We start from the raw sequence: 20162 nt of genomic DNA, 5'->3' as shown, positions 1-20162 counted from the left end.
TATTTCACTTTTATTTCTGCGAAAGAAGTACTTAATAGAGAAAAGGAGAATAAAAATAATAAAGTCTTCTAATACCTATGCTAGATTCTTCATGTTTCCATCCATCCTAGAGTCACAAGAAAACCTTCCATCTTTAATTACTACTTACCCCTGGTACAAAAATCTTTATTGGCTTTCTGAATTATACATTGCATCAAATCAGGACTCAGTCAGGAATTCAAAGTTCCTCACCAATTTATTGACCTTTACCCCTCCTGTGTCACTGTGTTACTTCCCTTTATGTCATCTGTCAGCAGCAAGTCTGTGTTAGTCGTAAGTCTTGACTTGCTGCTCCTTTTCCATGTCTTTGCAAATGATGATGTCCTTCCCATGATGAGATCGCACCTCCATTCTGGTGATCTTTGTTCTTCCCTCTGTTAAATGTTAACCTCCAATGTCCCTTCCTCAGCTGCAACCCCCCCCCCCCCGCCCGCCGAATCTGTTCCTCCTTTCCCTTAGGTCTCCTACAATCCTGGCCAAATCAGTTTACACTTGCACAAAATTATAATTGTCCTTCTCTAAGTCTACCAGTACCGTTAGTTGTTACACTAGGTTTGATTTGTCTCCCAATTAGATGGTAGTCTTATTGTATGTAAGAATTATACATAATGTCACTTGTATATTCTACTAGCTTCCACAAATGCCAAACTCAATGTATGTTTTCCTGTTTTTAGAGCAACCAAGGACGTATATCAGAGACAAATAGAAATCCTGAGTGATAACCTGGAAAGAGAAAGTCAGAGATGGTAAAAAAACACAAACAAAAACAAAAAAAATTTCATTTGTGTTATGAATAGTATATATTATCTTAATGAGTAGTGCCTCAAATTAGGGAGGAAATCCGAGTACTTGTTACTTGCTAGAGTCCAAGGAAATTATTTTCCTAAATTAAATTGGGTGACATCTCTCAGATCTAGTTATGTTTGTTAGTTTGATTTGAGGGCATTGAACAGAACCAAAGTTTTCCATTTCAATTGAATGAGCTCACTGAAGAACAAAATTGTCAAGATTCTTGCACTGCCTCTTGCTCACCAGGCTTTTGTGCGGACCAGCGGGGGAGGTGATGTGCAGTGACACGGAAGCATGGATAAACATATGGGCTCCAAACACACGCTACTTTGGTTGCTCTGTTGCTGACTAGCTCTGTGACTGAGGCCACATTATTTAATAATCTCTCTTTGCTCCCATCCCTACAAAGTGGCCAATGATAGTAGCACCCACCTTATGAAGTCATCATGAATGGCAAATGAGATGTATTTAGATGACCTCCTGGCACCTAGGAAAGATTTGCAAAATCTCAGCTGTATTTTATTGTTGTTGTCATGGTCTTTAATTTCATTTGTAAGACTCCAAAGGCACATCTCTCCCATTCTCCAATGCAGCGTTTTAATGTTGTGGCGGAGAGAAAAATTTGAAAACCCAGAAGGTGGAAATTTGGCACACTGGGAGGGAATTTGACTGCTATTTCTGCTATCCCTTGTCTATCCTTCACCTAAAGGAGGTGAGCTGCCAAATGTGGTTTGTCCACGGTCCCAGTGGACATACCGACACAGCCTGTTGCAATGAAGCAGCTTGTGAAGCTGGCCAGCACTGAAGCAGTTATCACTTTGTCTAATTTTTTCAGCTAATGTGCGTGGTCTGCATCGCCAGTACCTCAAATAATCTTATATGATCATAGTAGGATTTGTTTTGCTTGGAATTCCTCCATTTTTTCAGTAAACTGTTAGATCAGTTTCATGAGAATTCTTTCTGCTCTCATTTCTAGCATCATAACTCAGTGGAAGATAACTTGTTTGCAAAAAAAGCATGAACGTTTAAAAGGGCAGCTGAAGTTTGAAGTAGAAGAAATTTTCAATAAACTACAGACTGCTGAATTTAGACGCATAGAATTAATGCAAGAGGTAAGGAATTCAAGGGACTTTTTTTTTTTTTAATTTTTTAACGTTTATTCATTTTTGAGAGAGAGTCAGAGATAACAGCTTGAGTAGGGGAAGGGTGGAAAGAAAGGGAGACACAGAATCTGAAGCAGGCTTCAGGCTCCGAGCTGTCAGCACAGGGCCTGACACGGGGCTCAAACTCACAGACCGTGAGATCATAACATGAGCTGAAGTCAGACGCTCAACCGACTGAGCCACCCAGGCGTCCCTCAAGGGACTTTAATATTATTATTCCATATTAGTATAGAGTCAGTATTATTATTGCATATCAGTAATTCTCCTTCAGTATTTAATTAAACTTCATCTTACTAAAAGATATTTTCCTTTCTGGTGACTTAGGTTTAGAGTGAATTATTTAACTTTCTTAAATTACTATTTGCTGTGTATGAATTGAAGGAATTTGGCAAACAGTAGCACTTCTCTCTAGAATATGCTTTTGAAACTTGTAACCGGAAACTTACGTGAGGTTCACTTTTAGGGAAGCTCTCCTAAAAAAGAAACCAAACATCATTATTCAGCACTAATATTTACCCTCCGCCCACCCTCCAACTTCCATCATTCCCATTGCCCATTTCCTTGTGTAGTTTATAGATATTATATTGTTTGGTGAATAAATTAACTGCTGGAGGGGAAAATAAATAAATACATTCCCTCTCTCGAGTAGTTGCTGTGAAAATATATAACCTGAAATCAGAGCCACGTCTCATGCAAAGAGATATTAACTTTGGGCTGTTTGAAAATGTAAGGCTGATTGCCACAGGGCAAATGACAAATCTTCAATTTGTTTGCTTTCAAATCAGACCAATCTTAGACAAAAGGAGATCACTGAATTTTTGGCAGATATTGAAAAACTTACGTTAGAATTAAAACAAGGGGAGGAGGAATTTATTATCCAAGAAAAAAAGCTAATTAAAGAGTTGAACAAGTATGAGGTAAGTTTTATTTTACATCTAAGAATAATTTGAAATTGCCATATGGGTGGAGGGGGTATATTTTATGCTATTTTTTTAAAAAAATTGTTTTAATGTTTTTTCATTTTTGAGAGAGGAGGAGAGAGAATAAGAGAATGTGTGGGGGAGGGACAGAGAGAGAGGGAGAGACAGAATCCAAAGCAGGCTCCAGGCTCTGAGCTGTCAGCACTGAGCCCAATGCCAGGCTCAAACTCACAAGCCATGAGATCATAATCTGAACTGAAGACAGAGGTCTAACTGACTGAGCCACCCAGGTGCCCTTATTTCATGCTATTCTAAGCAGTTAAATGCAAAACCTCCAGTGTGAGCAAGGCCACAGTTTCCTTATGACTCTTTTGTTCCTGAAAAAAGAGCAACATAAATTTTTTTTCCACTTAAAAAAAAGAAAATTAGACACTCCAAATTATGTAGAAGTGCTGGCAAAGCGCATGGGGATGAGGGAAGGGGTGCAGGAAGGCAGGCAGAGCTGGCGCCAAAGTGGCTGGGGAAAGCAGCAAAGGGCAAGGGAGGTGGAGAGGCCGCGCTCAATCCTCACCAAAGATAGGGCGTCCTGCTGAGCTGGGAGCTGCCCTAGCCCCCTAGGATGGAACAGAGCATGGATGCTGGGAGAGGTGGAGAGAAAAGTCACTGAAAGTACCCAAGGGTCTGGAGATGGCAGCCCTCTGGAAACACAACAGAAAACACACCTCTTCAAGGTGCTGATGCTACCTTGACAGGTAAGGGGGTGTTTCCTGGAGCCCTCCATTGGTATTGGAATGAAGAGAAAAGGGTTGGTGGTAGAAGCCTTCATGAACTTGTTTTGAAGCTGAAAGGCTGCATCAAAGAGGGGCTTTATTTGAAGACAGTAGTCCTTTGTGTAGCAGGGGAGCAGCGAGTCCTTACTTGTCAAAGTTCAGATCTTGCCCTGGGCCAAGCCCATGCCTCCTGGCACAAACCCGCCCCCCAACCCCCATCCTGCGGAAACCCATCCACAGATAACTGGTCCTAGAAGAGCCAGGTCTTTCTAATATGAATAACAGAAAAGGAGCAGCGATGTCCTCCACACAAAAATACCAGGAGAGAAACAAGTGGGTGGGCGCTGGGTGGCTCAGTTGATTAAATGACTGACTCTTGATTTCAGCTCAGGTCATCATCTCCTAGTGGTGGGTTCGAGCCCTGAGTGAGGCTCTGTGCTGACAGTGTGAGGCCTGCTTGGAATTCTCTCTCTCTCCTTCTCTCTCTCCGCCTCCCCCCAAACCCCCACTGACCCTCTCCCTCTCTCTCTAAAATAAATAAAATTTTTAAAAAGTATTCATAAAAAATAATAAAAATACTTTTAAAAATCTATTAAAAAATACATGAAAGGGGAAATAAAACTTTCCGACAACTGAAGAATACTCAGAATGATGGTGTTGGAACAGATGAAGACTGTGGTCAAGCATCCCTCTGTAAATTAAAATCTATATATATTGTAGTTTCGTACAGGTGCCAAGGAAGATCAGCAGTATAGAAATACAGGAACTCAGGCAAGAGTGTCCAAAGGGAACGGCCAGAACTGGGAAGAGGTGAAATGGAAACTGGCACAACTCAGGGAACAAACAAGGGAAAGAAAACATTGCCCAAATTCAGACAAAATGAGAAGAAACAGAAGGGAAAGGGGTCAGGGTGGGAAGCCTTTTTCTGTTGGATGCCATCTGTCTGGGTGCCTAGTATTCTTCTAGATGCTGAAAAACAAAAAGAAGAAACAGACAAAAAAACAAAAACAAAACCCTGTGCACTTATGGTGCTTATATCCTAGTGGAGGGAGATTGAAAATAAACAAGGTAAACAAGTGGAACCTTTAGTATATCCAAAAGTGAGAAACGCTACGGAGAAAAATAGAGCAGGGACTCGGGATGGGGCAAGTGTATGTGATGCGGGCTGTGTGCCCCATTAAAGAGGATCGTCAGAGAAGGAAGGGTAGAATCCTGAAGGGCAGAGGGTGCGCCAAACAGGAAAGGCAGAGAGGCAGGACTGTCCTATCTGAGGAATAGCAAGGAGGCAGTGTGGCTGGAGCAGATAGGAGGGAGAGCGACCCATCTTCTTCTGGAAAGAGATGCTGAGACAATGAGGTGTACGGGAGGTTTATTAGGGATATGCCTATGAAAGAACCGCGCAGGGGAAGCCATCAGGCCATTATGTAACCCGCAAACTATCTCTGGGGAGCTTCTGAGCAAGGATTGTCCAGTAGCAAAGCCTTGCCTTGGGCAGAAATGGCTACACCCTTGCACTACCTCCTTGCTCAGTTGATTGGGGGACCCCCCCCCCTGAAGAGCATGATCTTCAATAGATAACTGAGAAGGCTCTGAAGGAGCCGGCCACTGGAGGCTGGCAGCTGACCACTCCCCTTGCCACAAGGCAGTGAGTGAATCCAAAAGGGGCGTCCCTGGGTCTGCCACCTTATAGGCGATTGTGAGTACTTTGTTTTTGCTCTGCCTGGGCTGAGAAGGTAAGGTTCCTGATAAGAGTGAAGGGCTGAAATAATCTGATTTTCACTTAAATAGGATCACTCTAGCTGAGTAGAATTTAGGAGAGCAATGGTGGGTGCAGGAAGACCAATTAAGAAGTGAGAGCAGGGGCGCCTGGGTGGCTCAGTCGGTTGAGCGTCCAACTTCGGCTCAAGTCGCGATCTCGTGGTTTGTGGGTTTGAGCCCCATGTCTGGCCCTGTGCTGCCAGCTCAGGGACTGGAGACTGTTTCAGGTTCTGTGTCTCCCTCTCTCTGATCCTCCCCTGCTCATGCTCGCTCTCTCTCTCTCTCTCTCTCTCTCTCTCAGAAATAAAACATTAAAAAAAAAAAGCAAAAGAAAAGCAAGAGCGGTATTTCAAGTGGTTCAGAAGCTTGATCCAGAGGTGGTTAGAAGTAGGTGGTCAGCATTTCAGGTATTTCTTGAAAGAGAACGGACAGAGTTTACTATCATACTTGATGGCAAACCAATGGAGGCAATAAAGTCAGAAATAGGATAAGGACACTACGTAATATTGCACTTGAGCTTAAACAATGCAATTAAGTAAGATAAGTAAACAGTCTTCCAGTGTCCACCCCACTTACAGGGCTGCGTGTCCGCTGCAGAGCTGTGTCCACCTGTGTCTAATTCACACAAAGGCATGGATAGATAGCAGCCTATGTGCCCTTATCATAAAGCAACAACCCCTATTCCCCTTGGTAGTCCTCATCAATAACCTGGAGCATATTGGAATCCCATTTCTGCAATTGGTTCAATGGCATGAGGGGCCCAAAATGGGGAAGAAGCATTCTCCAATTTTGGTTTATGGAACCATTATTATTCCCTTGGTAGAATCATTCTTCTCACCAGTGGCACAATGTCTAAATGAAGAGTCCAAATTCACAAGGAGGGAAAACAAAATCATGAGATTTAATAGTAAATTAAATCCCACTACCACTTGGACCCCTGACCCATATTTTTGTCTGAGGAAAACAGTCCTGAATATTAGTCACTGGTTCAGAATATAAATTTCCAAATCTCTAGAGGTGTTTTCTCCCAGGCAGTGCTGTGACTAAGTCCTCTCTAGACTTGGCTTCAATACCTGGGGGCCTCGGCTACAGTTCTCCTACTGGAGCTTGCCACAGTCTTCTAGATCATTCTGACCTAGTGCTGACACATTGAGCATGAATTGGATCTGCTGCGTCCTACAGACCTATATCTGACAGGGCTCAGTCAGAGAAGCAGAGCCACCAGAAAATGGGGTTTCTTAAAGGATTTGACCTTCTGCAGTTACGGGAGCTGGTTACAGCAGTCGAGAGAGGCTGTCAGCTTTCCACCTGGAGCTGGGGCCTGAAGGCTGCAGGACAGGCAGTTGGGAAGGAGAGATGGACAGGAAGTCATAGGATGAGCTGGAACTCATCCTGATGAGCAGGGATGGGACCTGCGTCAGTCTTTCTCTTTTCCAAGGCTCCAGTTCCAAGGGGTTGCAGCAAAAGCCTGAGCCCATTATCCCTGAGCTAAGTGTGCATGTGGCTCAGGAATCAGGGACTCTTAAAGGCGTTGAAGAAGCTGTGGGCCTGCCTGCCTGAGCCAGGAGACAGACACCAACTTGCCCGAGATGCAGCAGCATCTGGTACCCAAACCCTCCCTCAAAGCATGAAATAACAGTATGGTTCCTTGTCAGGGAAATGCTGGCAGCTTAAGTCAGTGTAGGCAATGGGAACAAATCAAGGCATCCACATACCTCCTTGGACCCCCAAACTGTTGTCTTAGAGAACGTGGTATAGATAATACATGGTTGAGTTTCTTAACATGCAGTGTGGAGAAAATTACTCATGGCTCCACATTTTAATATGTTTAAATTATGGTGTTTTGATGTGTATTTTTTGTCTTTCTATGTTTATCCCTGAAGATTCTCATGGCAATTTGGGAGGGGACATACCAGGCTGGCATATCTCTCTATTAACTAGGGTGCAGACAAGCTGCTTTATGAAAGAGATGCCAAAATACAGTGAACATAGGCAAGATCTGTGTAATAAAGGGTTACCAACCCTCTCTTCTTTATTGGGAAATTGACCTTGGCTTAACTTTCTGGGTCATTCCCCTACACCCTAGTAAAGGTAGACAACTAAAGTTGTATTATTAGGCAACATTGCTTGCAAACAGTGACCCATGACTGGTATGATGCATCTTGACTGAGAGAATAACTGGTGGAAAACTAGAGCATTGGGTTTCCCTGGGTTTGGTGCCCCTTCTAAGTAGGTATATCCCTTCCAGGGACCTGGAACATACACCCATGAGAAGTTGGTTCCTATTTGAACATGAGACTTCAAGGCCAAAGAGCCTATCACACCCACCCATGTGGGTATCTTCCTCTTGCATCTGAGTTACCACTGTGGTGGGGTCAACGGACACTAGCCTCTGGTCAGCTGTGCTATGAGGTACCTCCCACTGAGGAAGCATGCCTAGCATTGCCCTCTGGCACCTAGGTTTTCCTTCGCATTATGTATGTATGCAACCTGGATAAAGATAAAAAGCAAAAAAGTTGTTAAGACAAAGGAAACAGCCCACAAAACTAATAGGCAACCAACGGAATGGGAAAAGATAGTTGCAAATGACATATCAGATAAAGGGTTAATATCTAAAATCTATAAGGAACTCACCAAACTCCACACCTGAAAAACAAACAATCCAGTGAAGAAATGGGCAGAAGATAGGAACAGACACCTCTCCAAAGAGGACATCCAGATGGCCAACAGACACATGAAATGATGCTCAGCATCCCTCCTCATCAGGGAAATACAAATCAAAACCACACTGAGATACCACCTCACACCAATCAGAGTGGCTAAAATGAGAAAATCAGAGGACTCTAGATGCTGGCGAGGATGTGGAGAAACGGGCACCCTCCTACAATGTTGGTGGGAAGTAAACTGGTGCAGCCCCTCTGGAAAACAGTGTGGAGGTTCCTCAGAAAATTAACAGTAGAACTCCCCTATGACCCAGCAATTGCACTGCTAGGAATTTACCCAAGTGATATAGAAGTGCTGATGCATAGGAGCACATGTACCCCAATGTTCACAGCATCACTCTCAATGATAGCCAAATCATGGAAAGGGCCTAAGTGGCCATCAACTGACCAATGGATTAAGAGGATGTGGTTCATCTATACCATGGAATACTACATGGCAATGAGAAAGAATGAAATCTGGCTATTTGCAGCAACGTGGATGGACCTTGAGGGTGTTATGCTGAGTGAAATAAGTCAGGCAGAGAAAGACAGATACCATATGCTTCCACTTATAGGAGGATTAGGAGGAACAAGGGGGAGAAGAAGGGGGGAAATGGTGGGGGAAAGGGAGAGAGGCAAACCATGAGAGACTCTTGAATGCTGACAAAAACTGAGGACTGATGGATGTGGGGGGGGGGGATGGGCATGGAGGAGGACACTTGTGGGGATGAGCACTGGGTGTTATGTGGAAACTAATTTGACAATAAACTGTAAAAAAAAAATTAAATTGGGTCAAGTATGGATGGACTATTCAAATCTTAGAGTCTGAGTGTCTAGTTGAGAGACATGTTTATTTCTCTTTCCTATTACAGGCCAAAGGGAAGGGGCCCAGGGTTGGAAGGGCAACTGCCATCCTCAGCACCAGACTAACCTCTGCAGACCCAAGTGGCAGTTTCCATTCTCCTTCTTTTCCAGCCAGGGGAAGGAGGGAAGGACCCAGGGCACACATACCGCTTCCTGTTGCAGGTGGAGGACTGCATTAGCTCCCCCCACTTGCAGGGAGAGCTGAGAAATGAGTCCAGCTGGCAGCCGTATGCTGAGCTAGAACTGAGGAGTCATGACATTGAAGGATAGGAGAATGGATAGTAAATATCAGCTGGCTGTCTCTGCTTTATCACCATTTTAACCCCATCCTGACTTTCTAAGAAAGGTCCAACTAAATAAAACCTGGATAATTAAGCAGGCATCTTCATGTTTTGTTTTGGGGACCTTTTGCCCATTTATTGTAATAATATATCCAATTATTTCTACCCCCTCCCCATTTCTTACTTAAATCCACATTTCTTAGGACTTGTGTATATTCTGTTATGCTGCCTTTTTTTTTTTTTTTGAGAGAGAGAGGGAGAAGAAGAGGGAGGGGCAAAGAGAGGAAGAAAGAGAATCCTAAGCAGGTTCCACACTGCCAGTGCAAAGCCCAACACAGGGTTGAACTCACAAACTGTGACATCACTTAACCAACTGAGCCACCCGTGCACCCCATTGCTGCCTGGTTTTGTTTTTGTTTTTTTTTTTTTTTCTGTCCAATATGCTCAAGAGATTTTTCTCAAATAGGTGTTTAGGGTACATATTTGGTAGCATTAATGGAATCATAGAAGTAGAGCTAGAGAACTGAAGGGTTCTTTGGAGAGACTATTGAATCTAATCTCCTTATTTAATAGATAGCCAGATCTATTCACTCTGTGAATCAGCCCACAAATATTTTTCAAATACCCAGTATGTGGCAGATGCCTTTCTATGCACCTCATGATAAGAGGACACTAACATAGGGCTCTTCCTCTCAAAGAACTTATATTCTACTCTGGAGTGTACATTGCGTCAATTCCTTAAAATCCTGCTTCATGATTAGCTTTATTTTCTTTAAAGCAAAGATTTGCTGCCGAAACACAAAGTAACAAAATACAGGAAGATGAACTAGTTGAGTGTCTTCCACAACTTCAAGTGGCAGAAGATGAGTATGTGAACAAAACTGGAAAATTTGAAGAGCTCATTAATTTTATTACAGGTATGTATGAAGCTCTCAGTAATTGACGTTAAGCCCAGGTAAGGATTTCACTGCTGTCTCCTAACACATAGTGGGTCATCAATCACGAGCCAATGTTGAAATTCTATACGCTTTTCCCATCAACTTTAACTGTTTCTTCTCTAGTTATTGCCTCATCTACTAATTTTTCTTCTCCTTTATACCACAGCCTTGGTGTTGCTCTGGTCAAATTTTTCCTTTTCTCTTTTAAAGACTTTAAAATTAAGAGTTAGTAGCAACTATGTAATGTGTTTCTCTCTATACTTGGTAAAGGTAGAAATAGTTCCTTTATCTGCTACCATGTGGAATTTTTTTCCTGTTTCTTAACATGAATTTGAATATTCTATCTTGTTCCAGCTATGACTTTAACCATTTATCATGTAGGTACTTCTCAGATTTTTTTCCTACTAACTCACCCCTAAGGCAAAGATATATAAGAGTTTGTCTTAGATATGGAGGCTTTATAAAGGGTGTGAAATGTGTCTGAAAGGATGCATATTTTACATTTTGCTACATGGACAAGTGTGTTTAATATAAAAATGCTTATTTTCTCCAGAAAAACAGGATGTAGTTGTCTAACTCTGCACCCAAAAGTCCATAGATCCAGAATCATCCCTGGAGTGTGAGCTTTGTCTTGCATTTGGGGAGCAGAGTATCATTAACCAACAAGTCCCAAATGGTTGTTAAGCAGAAAGACTTCCAGAATTTCTGTTTTCTCTATGATGGAAGAAGTAACACAGGAACCAGAAGGCCAGGATCAAAAGTTACAGAAAGGACTAGAATGGGAGCCAAAAAGTGTGCACTGTGATGGGAATAAACAGCTGGCAAAGATGAATATGGGGAGAAAAATCAAAATAGTCTGTGTCAAAAAGATACAATCATATAGAAACCCAATATGTTGAAATGTAAAACAGATATTTAAAAGTGAATAGTGGTGGGGCCACCTGGCTGGCTCAGTTGGTTAAGAGTTTGACTTTTTTTAAAAAATTTTATTATTTTTTAAAATTTACATCCAAGTTATCATATAGTGCAACAATGATTTCAGAAGTAGATTCCTTAATGGCCCTGACCCTCCGTATTTGAGAGTCTCTTATGTTTTGTCCCCCTCCCTGTTTTTATATTATTTTTGCTTCCCTTCCCTTATGTTCATCTGTTTTGTATCTTAAAGTCCTCATATGAGTGAAGTCATATGATATTTGTCTTTCTCTGACTATAAGTGTCTGACTCTTGACATTAGCCCAGGTCATGATCTCACGGTCATGAGACAGAGCCCCAAGTGGGGCTGAGTGCGGAGCATGGAGCCTGCTTGAGATTCTCTCTCCCCCTCTCCCTCTCTCCTGCTTGTGAGCATGCACACACACGCATATACTCTCTCAAAAATAAAAGTGAATAGTGGTAATTGCCAAGGAAAGTGGTTTTTTGAGAATATAAGATTATGAGTACCTCGGATGATTCGTCTGGTTGCCATTCCTCAGATTCTCATTTAGTCAACTCATAGATTTTCTTGGTCTTTTGCTACTTTTATGAAGAGTAATGAAACATATGTGCTCCATCCTCAATTTTCTATTCTCCCAACCTTCTTTCCATCCCTTCTTACATGAAGATGGAGGATATAAGAAACATAAGTTTGAAAATAAGCAATATATTTCCATATATTGCAAGTGCTGATTCTCTTAAGACAAAGAAAAGAGAAAACACTAAAGAACATAGAGAAAAGAGAGAAAGCCAAGAGAAAGGTAGAAAAGGGAACATAATAGCAATGCTCTCCAGAGAGTAGGAAAATATACTTCACCTGCCAGCAGTGGGACTTAGAGTATTAACTGGCTCAGGACTCATACAAAGCAATGTTGTGACTTATGACTTTCAGTTAAATATGATGGGTAAAACATGCCTCTATCTTTGCTCCCTAGTGAAATTTCATAAAAATGTGTGTAAAAGATTTTTTAGGGAAAAAAAATGACTACAAGTCAAGTACAGAGACTGGCAGAGAGATGTCTGCAGAAGATAAATATCAATAAATCTCTAAAAGGTAGAATTGGCTAGAGGTATTAACAGGAAGGGAAATGTGACTAGCAAGTGCCTGCAGAAAAGCACACCATGAAAGCAAGGCGTTCTCTTTATAGGGCCCGGCCCAGCAAGTCTTGGACATTGGAGGACCCTGATACTGGGAAGCTGAGATGAGTCACAGGGTTGAAGATTGGTTGAAAATCTTTATAACAAGCAGTTAGACCCCTAGGTCAGATGCCATCTTCTGTGCAGCTGAGGGACTGTTCCTCGCAATGCTGGCAGAGAAGTTGGACTAAGGGATTCTAAACTACAGGATCTCAGATATGACAGAGGACAGAAGACAGAGGTCTCTGCTATACAGAGACCCCCTTCCACAGCTGAACTTGATGAAGGCTGCCAGCTCGTTGTGTGTGACTGTTCTGTAATCCCTTCCCCACTCTCAAGAAGGAGATGGTTGGATTCTTCTCTAAGGAAACTAAACAGTTCCAGAGAAAAGCCCCACACAATCTAAACATTTGAAGATCCTCCAACAAAATGGCTGGTCCCTTCCTGATCACTATACAGTAAAGCCCACCCAGGAACTGAGCCTTTTAGTGCCTCATGCTTAAATAGGATTAGACAGTCAAAGATCACCAGACGCCTCAGGAAAAACTCCAATGTGAAAGGCAGAAACTAAAGTAGACAGAAAAACAGAAGTTGGTGGAAACATAGATAACACAAAGAATATAAGAATACTTTTAAAGATATATATTCTTAGGGAATATATATTCTCTATATATTATGCATAATGTATATATAGTCTATTAAAAATATACATTCTATATATTATAGAGAATATATCTTAAAGTTATACTCATAGAGAAAAAATACACTGCATGTATGAAAAAGAACAGAAAACAAGAAAGAGCTCTTAGAAATGAAAAATAGGGGCGTCTGGGTGGCTTAGTCGGTTAAGCGTCTGACCTTCGCTTAGGTCATGATCTCGCGGTTCATGGGTTCGAGCCCCGCGCCGGGCTCTGTGCTGACTGCCAGCTCAGAGCCTGGAGCCTCTTTCAGTCTGTGACTCCCTCTCTCTCTGACCCTCCCCTGCTCACGCTGTCTCTCTCTCTCTCCTAGAGATAAATAAAACATTAAAAAAATTAAAAGAAGTGAAAAATATAACAACCAAAATTTTATTAAAAAATTTTGTTTATTAATTTTTTAAATGTTTTATTTATTTTTTGAGAGACATTTTGAGCAGGGGAGGGTCAGAGAAAGAGGTAGACACAGAATCTGAAAACAGGCTTCAAGGCTCTGAGCTGTCAGCACAGAGCCCCACACGGGGGCTCGAACTCACGAACCCATGAACCCACGAACTGTGAGAACTGTGAGTTGGTTGAGTGTCAGACACTCAACCAACTGAGCCACCCAGGTGCCCCTTGATTATTTTTAAGAGAGAGAGAAGGAGGGAAGGAGGGGGAGAGAGAGCATGAGCAGGAGAGAGAGGGAGACACAGCCCTGACACAGGGCTTGAACTCAGGAGCAGTGAGATCATGACCTGAGCCAACGTCAGACGCTTAACAGACTGAACCATTCAGGCACCCCTAATAACCAAAATTTTTAAATTTAATAGGATTCTAACAAAAGGAAATCGCTCCAAAAATAGAACAAAAAATAAGGAGTTGAGGAACAGGATAAAAGAGTAAAAAAATTAGAAGACTATTCTGAGATGTTGAATATTCGCTAGGAAGGCCAGAAAAAAAAAAAAAATGGAAAGGATAAAATTATCCAAGAAATAATACAAAAATATTTCTTAGAATTGGAGAATATGAGTTTCCTATTTTAAAAGGCCCATCAAATTCTCCAGTGCAATTTCTAGAAGAAAAAGCAGTAAGTCACATCACTGTGGGATTTCAGGCTAAAAGGAATATTTCAAAGGCTTTTAGAGAGAAAAAGCAGATCGCATACAAAAGATTAGCGATCAGAATGGTTTTAGGCTTCTTAAGTGTACTATTATACTAAAAGAAGACATTGCCTTCAGAATTCTGAGAGAAAATAATATCTAACATTAGATATCCATCCAAACTATTAGTCAAGTATATATAGAGAATAGAGACACATTTAGGTATATAAGATCTCAAAGTATCTCATTTACTCTGTCTCAGGAAGCCAGTACAGAATTTGTTTGGGATAAATTAAGAAAGAAATTCAGGAAATAGGAGGTCCAACATAAGGTGAATGCAGAGGAAAGTCCCAAGTGTTCAGAAAACAGAAGGCAGTGGGGGAGGGAAGAGATATGAAACTGGTAGATCACCCAAGGTGTCTGACCACGCGGGATGTAATATTTGGAAAGATTTTATAATTCTATTATACATTTTGATATGAAGTAATGTATTCATGGAACACTAAGCAAATATAAAATGAGGCTATTTTTAGCTCCAGGAAAAACAAAAAGTTGTACAGGAGAGGAGGTATAATCATACTACACCATTTGTCTCATCTGTGAATGTTTACATTGTCGTAATGATCCAAAGAGTTAAAATTAGGGACACCCGACTGGCTTAGTTGGTAGAGAATGTGACTCTTGATCTAAGATTCTTGATCGAGCCGCATGTTGGGTGTAAAGATTACTCAAAAATAAAATCTTTTTTAAAAATACCATTAAAATATATTTTAAAAACACATGACTTTATGGAGAGGTTAGAAGTATGTGTGGGGGGTGTAGGGATGAGAGTATGTGTGCTTCCTTCTATATCTGGAAGAAAATAGAAAATGTCTTAAAATGCCAAGTCAAGAAATAGCCATATAAGCATTTTTAAGAAAATAGAAGAAGAAAAAGTTAAGATGAGTTTAAAAAGTTGTTGATTCTAAGGAGTCAAACAGAGTGGTGGGCACTGCATTGGAAACACCTGACTTCTGGTTTTTGTTATAATCCTTATAATAGTATTTGACTTTTTTTTTTTTAAGTTTCTTTATTTATTTTGAGAGAGAGAATCAGCCAGAAAGGGGCAGAGAGGGGGGACAGAGGATGTGAAGCAGACTCTGCTGACAGTAGAGAGCCTGACGAGGGGCTCAAACTCACAAACTGGGAGAACATGACCTGTATCAAAATCAGACACTTAACCGACTGAACCAGTCAGGTGCCCCATAGTATTTGACTTTTAAAACTAGACATGTGCCTTATTTTGATTAATTTTTTTAAACTAAACATTGTGGGCAGTTATTTTTTTCTTTTTTTTTATAGCACAAAAGCAGGAGCAGAATTTAATGAACAATTCCATTTCTCAAATGGCAAGAGACTTTTCAAGATTTTGTAGCAACTTGGTAAAGAGTCAACATATTCATTCTTCTTTCTTTTATTGGAATACCGGTATATACAAACCATAATACAGAGTGTGTGCATGTGTATACAGAGAGCAAGACTCTAGATGCAAGTAACATGTAATCATGGGGAAATCCTTGGGTGGGGGGGGGGCTCAGTTTTCTTATTTCTAAGGTAGAGATGGGATGATGCTCTCCATGGTTCTTTTTATATCTCTTATTCTGTTAAATTCCTATGAAGATTAAGATAAATGCACAGAGATTGCAGAGATGGGGAGGGAGTAGAGGAAATGAGAGCTGGTAAAGAGATATTTACTACCTTTATAAAATTTATAATCAGTAATTAATGATAAACATGTATATATAGAGTTGGTTACTTAAAAATAGAACATTCTATTTTTTTTAGAAGCATTGATATCAAAAGTAACTTTTAACGTGTGGGTATAGAGAAATATGAAGGGAAAAAGAACTAGTAAGTATATATGCAATTCTATTTTCTTCATAAGATGTTGCTAGTGATGATTATACAGTGAATAAAGATTATGTGATTTGTGACAGTATAATAATAGCTGATAACCAAATAGAACATTCAGTAGAAAATTCTGAAAAATCGATAAAATTACATTCCTTTCTTTTCAAAAAATATTAAATCCTCACTGAAAAAGCCTCAATAAATTTCACTCTCCTCCTCTCCATTTTTGCCATACAGTTGTTCACATGTCAAATTTGTAAAGTTGTTTCAGCAACTCATTTGTCTTCATATGGGGTTCATGGACTTGCTTCCCAGAGTTTATGAGTAAATTACCATGAATCGACTTTGGAGTTTTATTTATTTTTTATTCACGTATAATTAACATACAGTGTTATATTAGTTTTGGGTGTACAATTTAATCATTCAGCAATGCTATCCATTACTCAATGCTCATCCCAATAAGTATACTCTTAATCCCCTTCATTTACCTCACTCATCCTACACCCATTCTAGCAACTAACAGTTTGTTCTCTGTTATTTAAGAGTCGGGGGGGGGGGGTGACATCTCTCTCTTTTTTCTTTTTTTCTTTTTCTTAAATGCCACGTAAGAGTGAAATGTTATGGTATTTGTCTTTCTCTGACTTATTTCACTTAGCATTATATAGTCTAGGTCCATCCACCTTGCCACAAATGGAAAGATCTCATTCATTTTAATGACTGAGTAACATTCCATTGTACATATATACTTCATCTTCTAAATCCATTTATCTATCCACGGGCTCTTTGGTTGCTTCCATATCTTGGTTATTGTTTAATAATGCTGCAATAAACATAGGAGATAGATATAAATATATAGATATATATAGAGAGAGATATAGATATAGATATATCACTCTGAATTAGCATTTTCATATTCTTTGGGCAAATATCCAGTAGTGCAATTGCTGGATTGCACAGTAGTTCTATTTTTAATTTTTTGAGGAATCTCCATACTGTTTTCCACAGCGGCTGCACCAGTTTGCATTCTTACCAACAGTGCCCAAGTGTTCCTTTTTCTCCACATCCTTGCCAATAGTTGTTGTTTGTTGAGTTTTTTATTTTAGCTATTCTGACTGGTGTGAAGTGATATCTCATGGTTTGGGGGGGTGGGGGTTTATGCTTATTTATTTTGAGAGGGAGTGAGCACAAGTGGGGGGATGGTAGAGAGGGAGATAGGGAATCCCAAGCAGACTCTGCGCTGCCAGTGCACAACTTGAGGAGGGGCTTGACCCCACAAACTGTCATGACCTGAAATGAAGAGTCAGATGCTCAACTGACTGAGTCACCCAGGTACCCCACTCATGGTTTTGGTTTGCATTTCCCTAATGATGGGTGATGTTGAGCATCATTTGATGTGTCTGTTGGCCATCTGTATGTCTTTGGAGAAATGTCTGTTCATGTCTTTTACCCATTTTTATATTGGATTACTTGGGGTTTTTTTTTTTATTGTTGAGTTGTAGAAGTTCTTTATATTTTTGGATGCTAAGCCTCCATTGAATATGTCATTTGCAAATATCTCCTTCTCTTCATTAGGCTGTCTTTCAGTTTTGTTGATTGTTTCATTTACTTTGTGGAAGCTTTTTATTTTGATGTAGTCCCAATAGTTTACTTTGGCTTTGTTTCCCTTGCCTCAGGTGCTGATGTCAGAGAAATTACTGCCTGTGCTCTCTTCTAGGATTTTTATGGTTTCAGGTTTTACATTAGGTCTGTAATGTATTTTGAGTTTATTTTTGTCTAAGGTGTAAGAAAGTGGTCCAGTTTCATTCTTTTGCATGTAGATGTTCAGTTTTCCTACCGCCATTTATTGAAAAGACTGTCTTTTACATATTCTTGCTTCCCTTGTCAAAGGTTCATTGACCATATAATTGTGTATTAATTTCTGGTCTCTCTGTTCTGATGGTCTATATGTCTATTTCTGTGCCAGTACCATACCGTTTTGATTACTACAAAACAGTAGTTATTAGTAGTATATCTTATAGTGTATGAAATCTGTGATTTCAAGATCTAGTAGTATATCTTTGTAGTATATCTTGAAATCTGTGATTGTGATACCTCCATTTCTTTTTATGATTGCTTTGGCTATGCAGGATCTCTTGTGGTTCCATACAAATTTTAGGATTGTTTAATTCTAGCTCTGTGAAAAATGCTGTTGGTATTTTGATAAGAATTGCATTAAATCTGTGGATTGCTATGGGTAGTATGGACATTTTAACAATATTTCTCCCAGTCCATGAGTGTGGAATATCTTTCCATTTGTTTCTGTCATCTTCAGTTTCTTTCATTGGTGTTTTATAATCCAGGTCTTTCACCTCCATGGTTGAGTTTTTTCCTAGGTATTTTATTATTTTTGGTGCAGTTGTAAATGGGATTGTTTTCTTAATTTCTCTTTCTGCTACTTCATTATTGGTGTATAGAAATGCAATGGGTTGTATACTGATTTTGTATCCTGCAAACTTAATCCATTTATCAGTTTTAGTAGTTTTTTGGTGGATTCTTCAGGGGTTTTATATGGAGTATCACGCCATCTGCAAATAGTGACATTTTTGCTTTTTCCTTACCTTATGTTCCCTTCACACCTTCGTTGAGGATTTTGATCATGAATGGATACTGCACTTTGTCGAATGCTTTTTCTGCATCTATTGAAATGATTATATGATCATATCGTTTTTCTCCATTCCTTTGTTGATGTGGTATATCATGTTAATTTATTTGCAAATATTGAACCACATTTGCATCCCAGCAATAAATCCCACTTGATCCTGGTGAATCATTTTTTAATGTACTCTTGGGTCCAGTTTGCTGATGTTTTGTTGAAGATTCCTGCATCTCTCTTCATCAGAGATACTGATCTGTAGCTTCCTTTTTTTATAGTGTCTTTATTTGGTTTTGGTATCAGGGTGATACTGGCCTCATAGAATGAATTGGGAAGCTTTCCTTCTTTTTCTATTTTTTTGGAATAGTTTGAGAAGAATAGGTATTAACTTTTCTTTGCATGTTTGATAGAATTTACTTGTGAAGCCATCTGGTCCTGGACCAGATGTTTGTTGGGAGCTTTTGATTGCTGATTCAAGTGCATTGCTGGTAATCAATCTGCTCAAAATTTCTATTTCTTCCTGATTTCGTTGTAGGAAGTCATATATTTCTAGGAATGCTTCCATTTCTTCTAGGTTCTCTAATCTGTTGGTATATGAGTTTTCAAGATATTCTCCTACAATCCTTTTTATTTCTGTGGTTATTCTCCTCTTTCATTTCTGATTTTGTTTGTGTCCTTTCTCCCTCCCTCCCTCCCTCCCTCTCTCTCCCTCCTCCTCCTCCTCCTCCTCCTCCTCCTCCCCCCCCAACTCTCTCTCTCCCTCTCCTTCTCTGTCTCTTTATTTTATTTTTTATTTATGATGAGTCTGGCCAAAGATTGATCAATTTTGTTGATCTTTTCAAAGAACCAGCTCCTGACTTCATTAATCTGTTCTATTGTTTTTTAGTTTCTATTTCATTTATTTCTGCTCTAATCTTTATTTCCTTCTTTCTACTGGTTTTGGGCTTTGTTCTTTTTCTAGCTCCTTTATGCGTATGATTAAGTTGTTTGAGTTTTTTCTATCTTCTTGGAGAAGGCTTCTATTGCTATAAACTGCCCTCTTAGAATAGCTTTTGCTGCTTATCAAAAATTTTGGACTGTTATGTTTTCATTTTTCATTTCTCTCCATGTATTTTTTAATTTCCTCTTTGATTTCTAGGTTGACCCAGTCATTGTTTAGTAGCATTTTGCTTAAACTCCATGTGTTTGTGTTCCTTCCAGATTTTCCTTGTGGTTGATTTCTAATTTCATAGCATTGTGATCAGAAAGGATGCATGGCAATGACTTCAGTCTTTCTGAATTTAATGAGACTTGCTTTGTGGCCTAATGTGTGATTTATTATGGTAAATGTTCCATGTGCACTTGAAAGGGATTTGTATTCCACTGTTTTAGGATGGAATATTCTGAATATATCTGTTAAATCTATCTGGTCCAATACGTCATTCAAAGCCACTGTTTCCTTACTGATTTTCTGTTTGGATGATCTATCCATTGATGTAAGTGGGGTGTTTAAGTCTCCTACTATTATTCTATTACTATCGATTACTTTCT

The 20162-nt window shown here is 39.9% G+C and overlaps 1 protein-coding gene across 1 annotated transcript in view; it reads left to right on the top strand.

The window, feature by feature from the left end:
- Nucleotides 1-20162, top strand: part of CCDC175 (coiled-coil domain containing 175) — a gene marked incomplete at its 3' end in the record, with an annotated part of 73353 nt that overhangs the window by 30279 nt on the left and 22912 nt on the right. Inside the window, exons 11-15 of the mRNA XM_039240771.1 lie at nucleotides 714-785; nucleotides 1805-1940; nucleotides 2777-2908; nucleotides 10065-10203; nucleotides 15452-15531. Of these exons, the coding sequence (XP_039096702.1) occupies nucleotides 714-785; nucleotides 1805-1940; nucleotides 2777-2908; nucleotides 10065-10203; nucleotides 15452-15531 (559 nt within the window). The remainder of the gene's footprint in view (nucleotides 1-713; nucleotides 786-1804; nucleotides 1941-2776; nucleotides 2909-10064; nucleotides 10204-15451; nucleotides 15532-20162) is intronic.

The sequence above is a fragment of the Hyaena hyaena genome, unplaced genomic scaffold (assembly GCF_003009895.1).
Source record: "Hyaena hyaena isolate Hyena2069 unplaced genomic scaffold, ASM300989v1 scaffold_181, whole genome shotgun sequence".
Classification (NCBI taxonomy): domain Eukaryota; kingdom Metazoa; phylum Chordata; class Mammalia; order Carnivora; family Hyaenidae; genus Hyaena; species Hyaena hyaena.
This window is presented reverse-complemented; position numbering and strand designations above follow the sequence as displayed.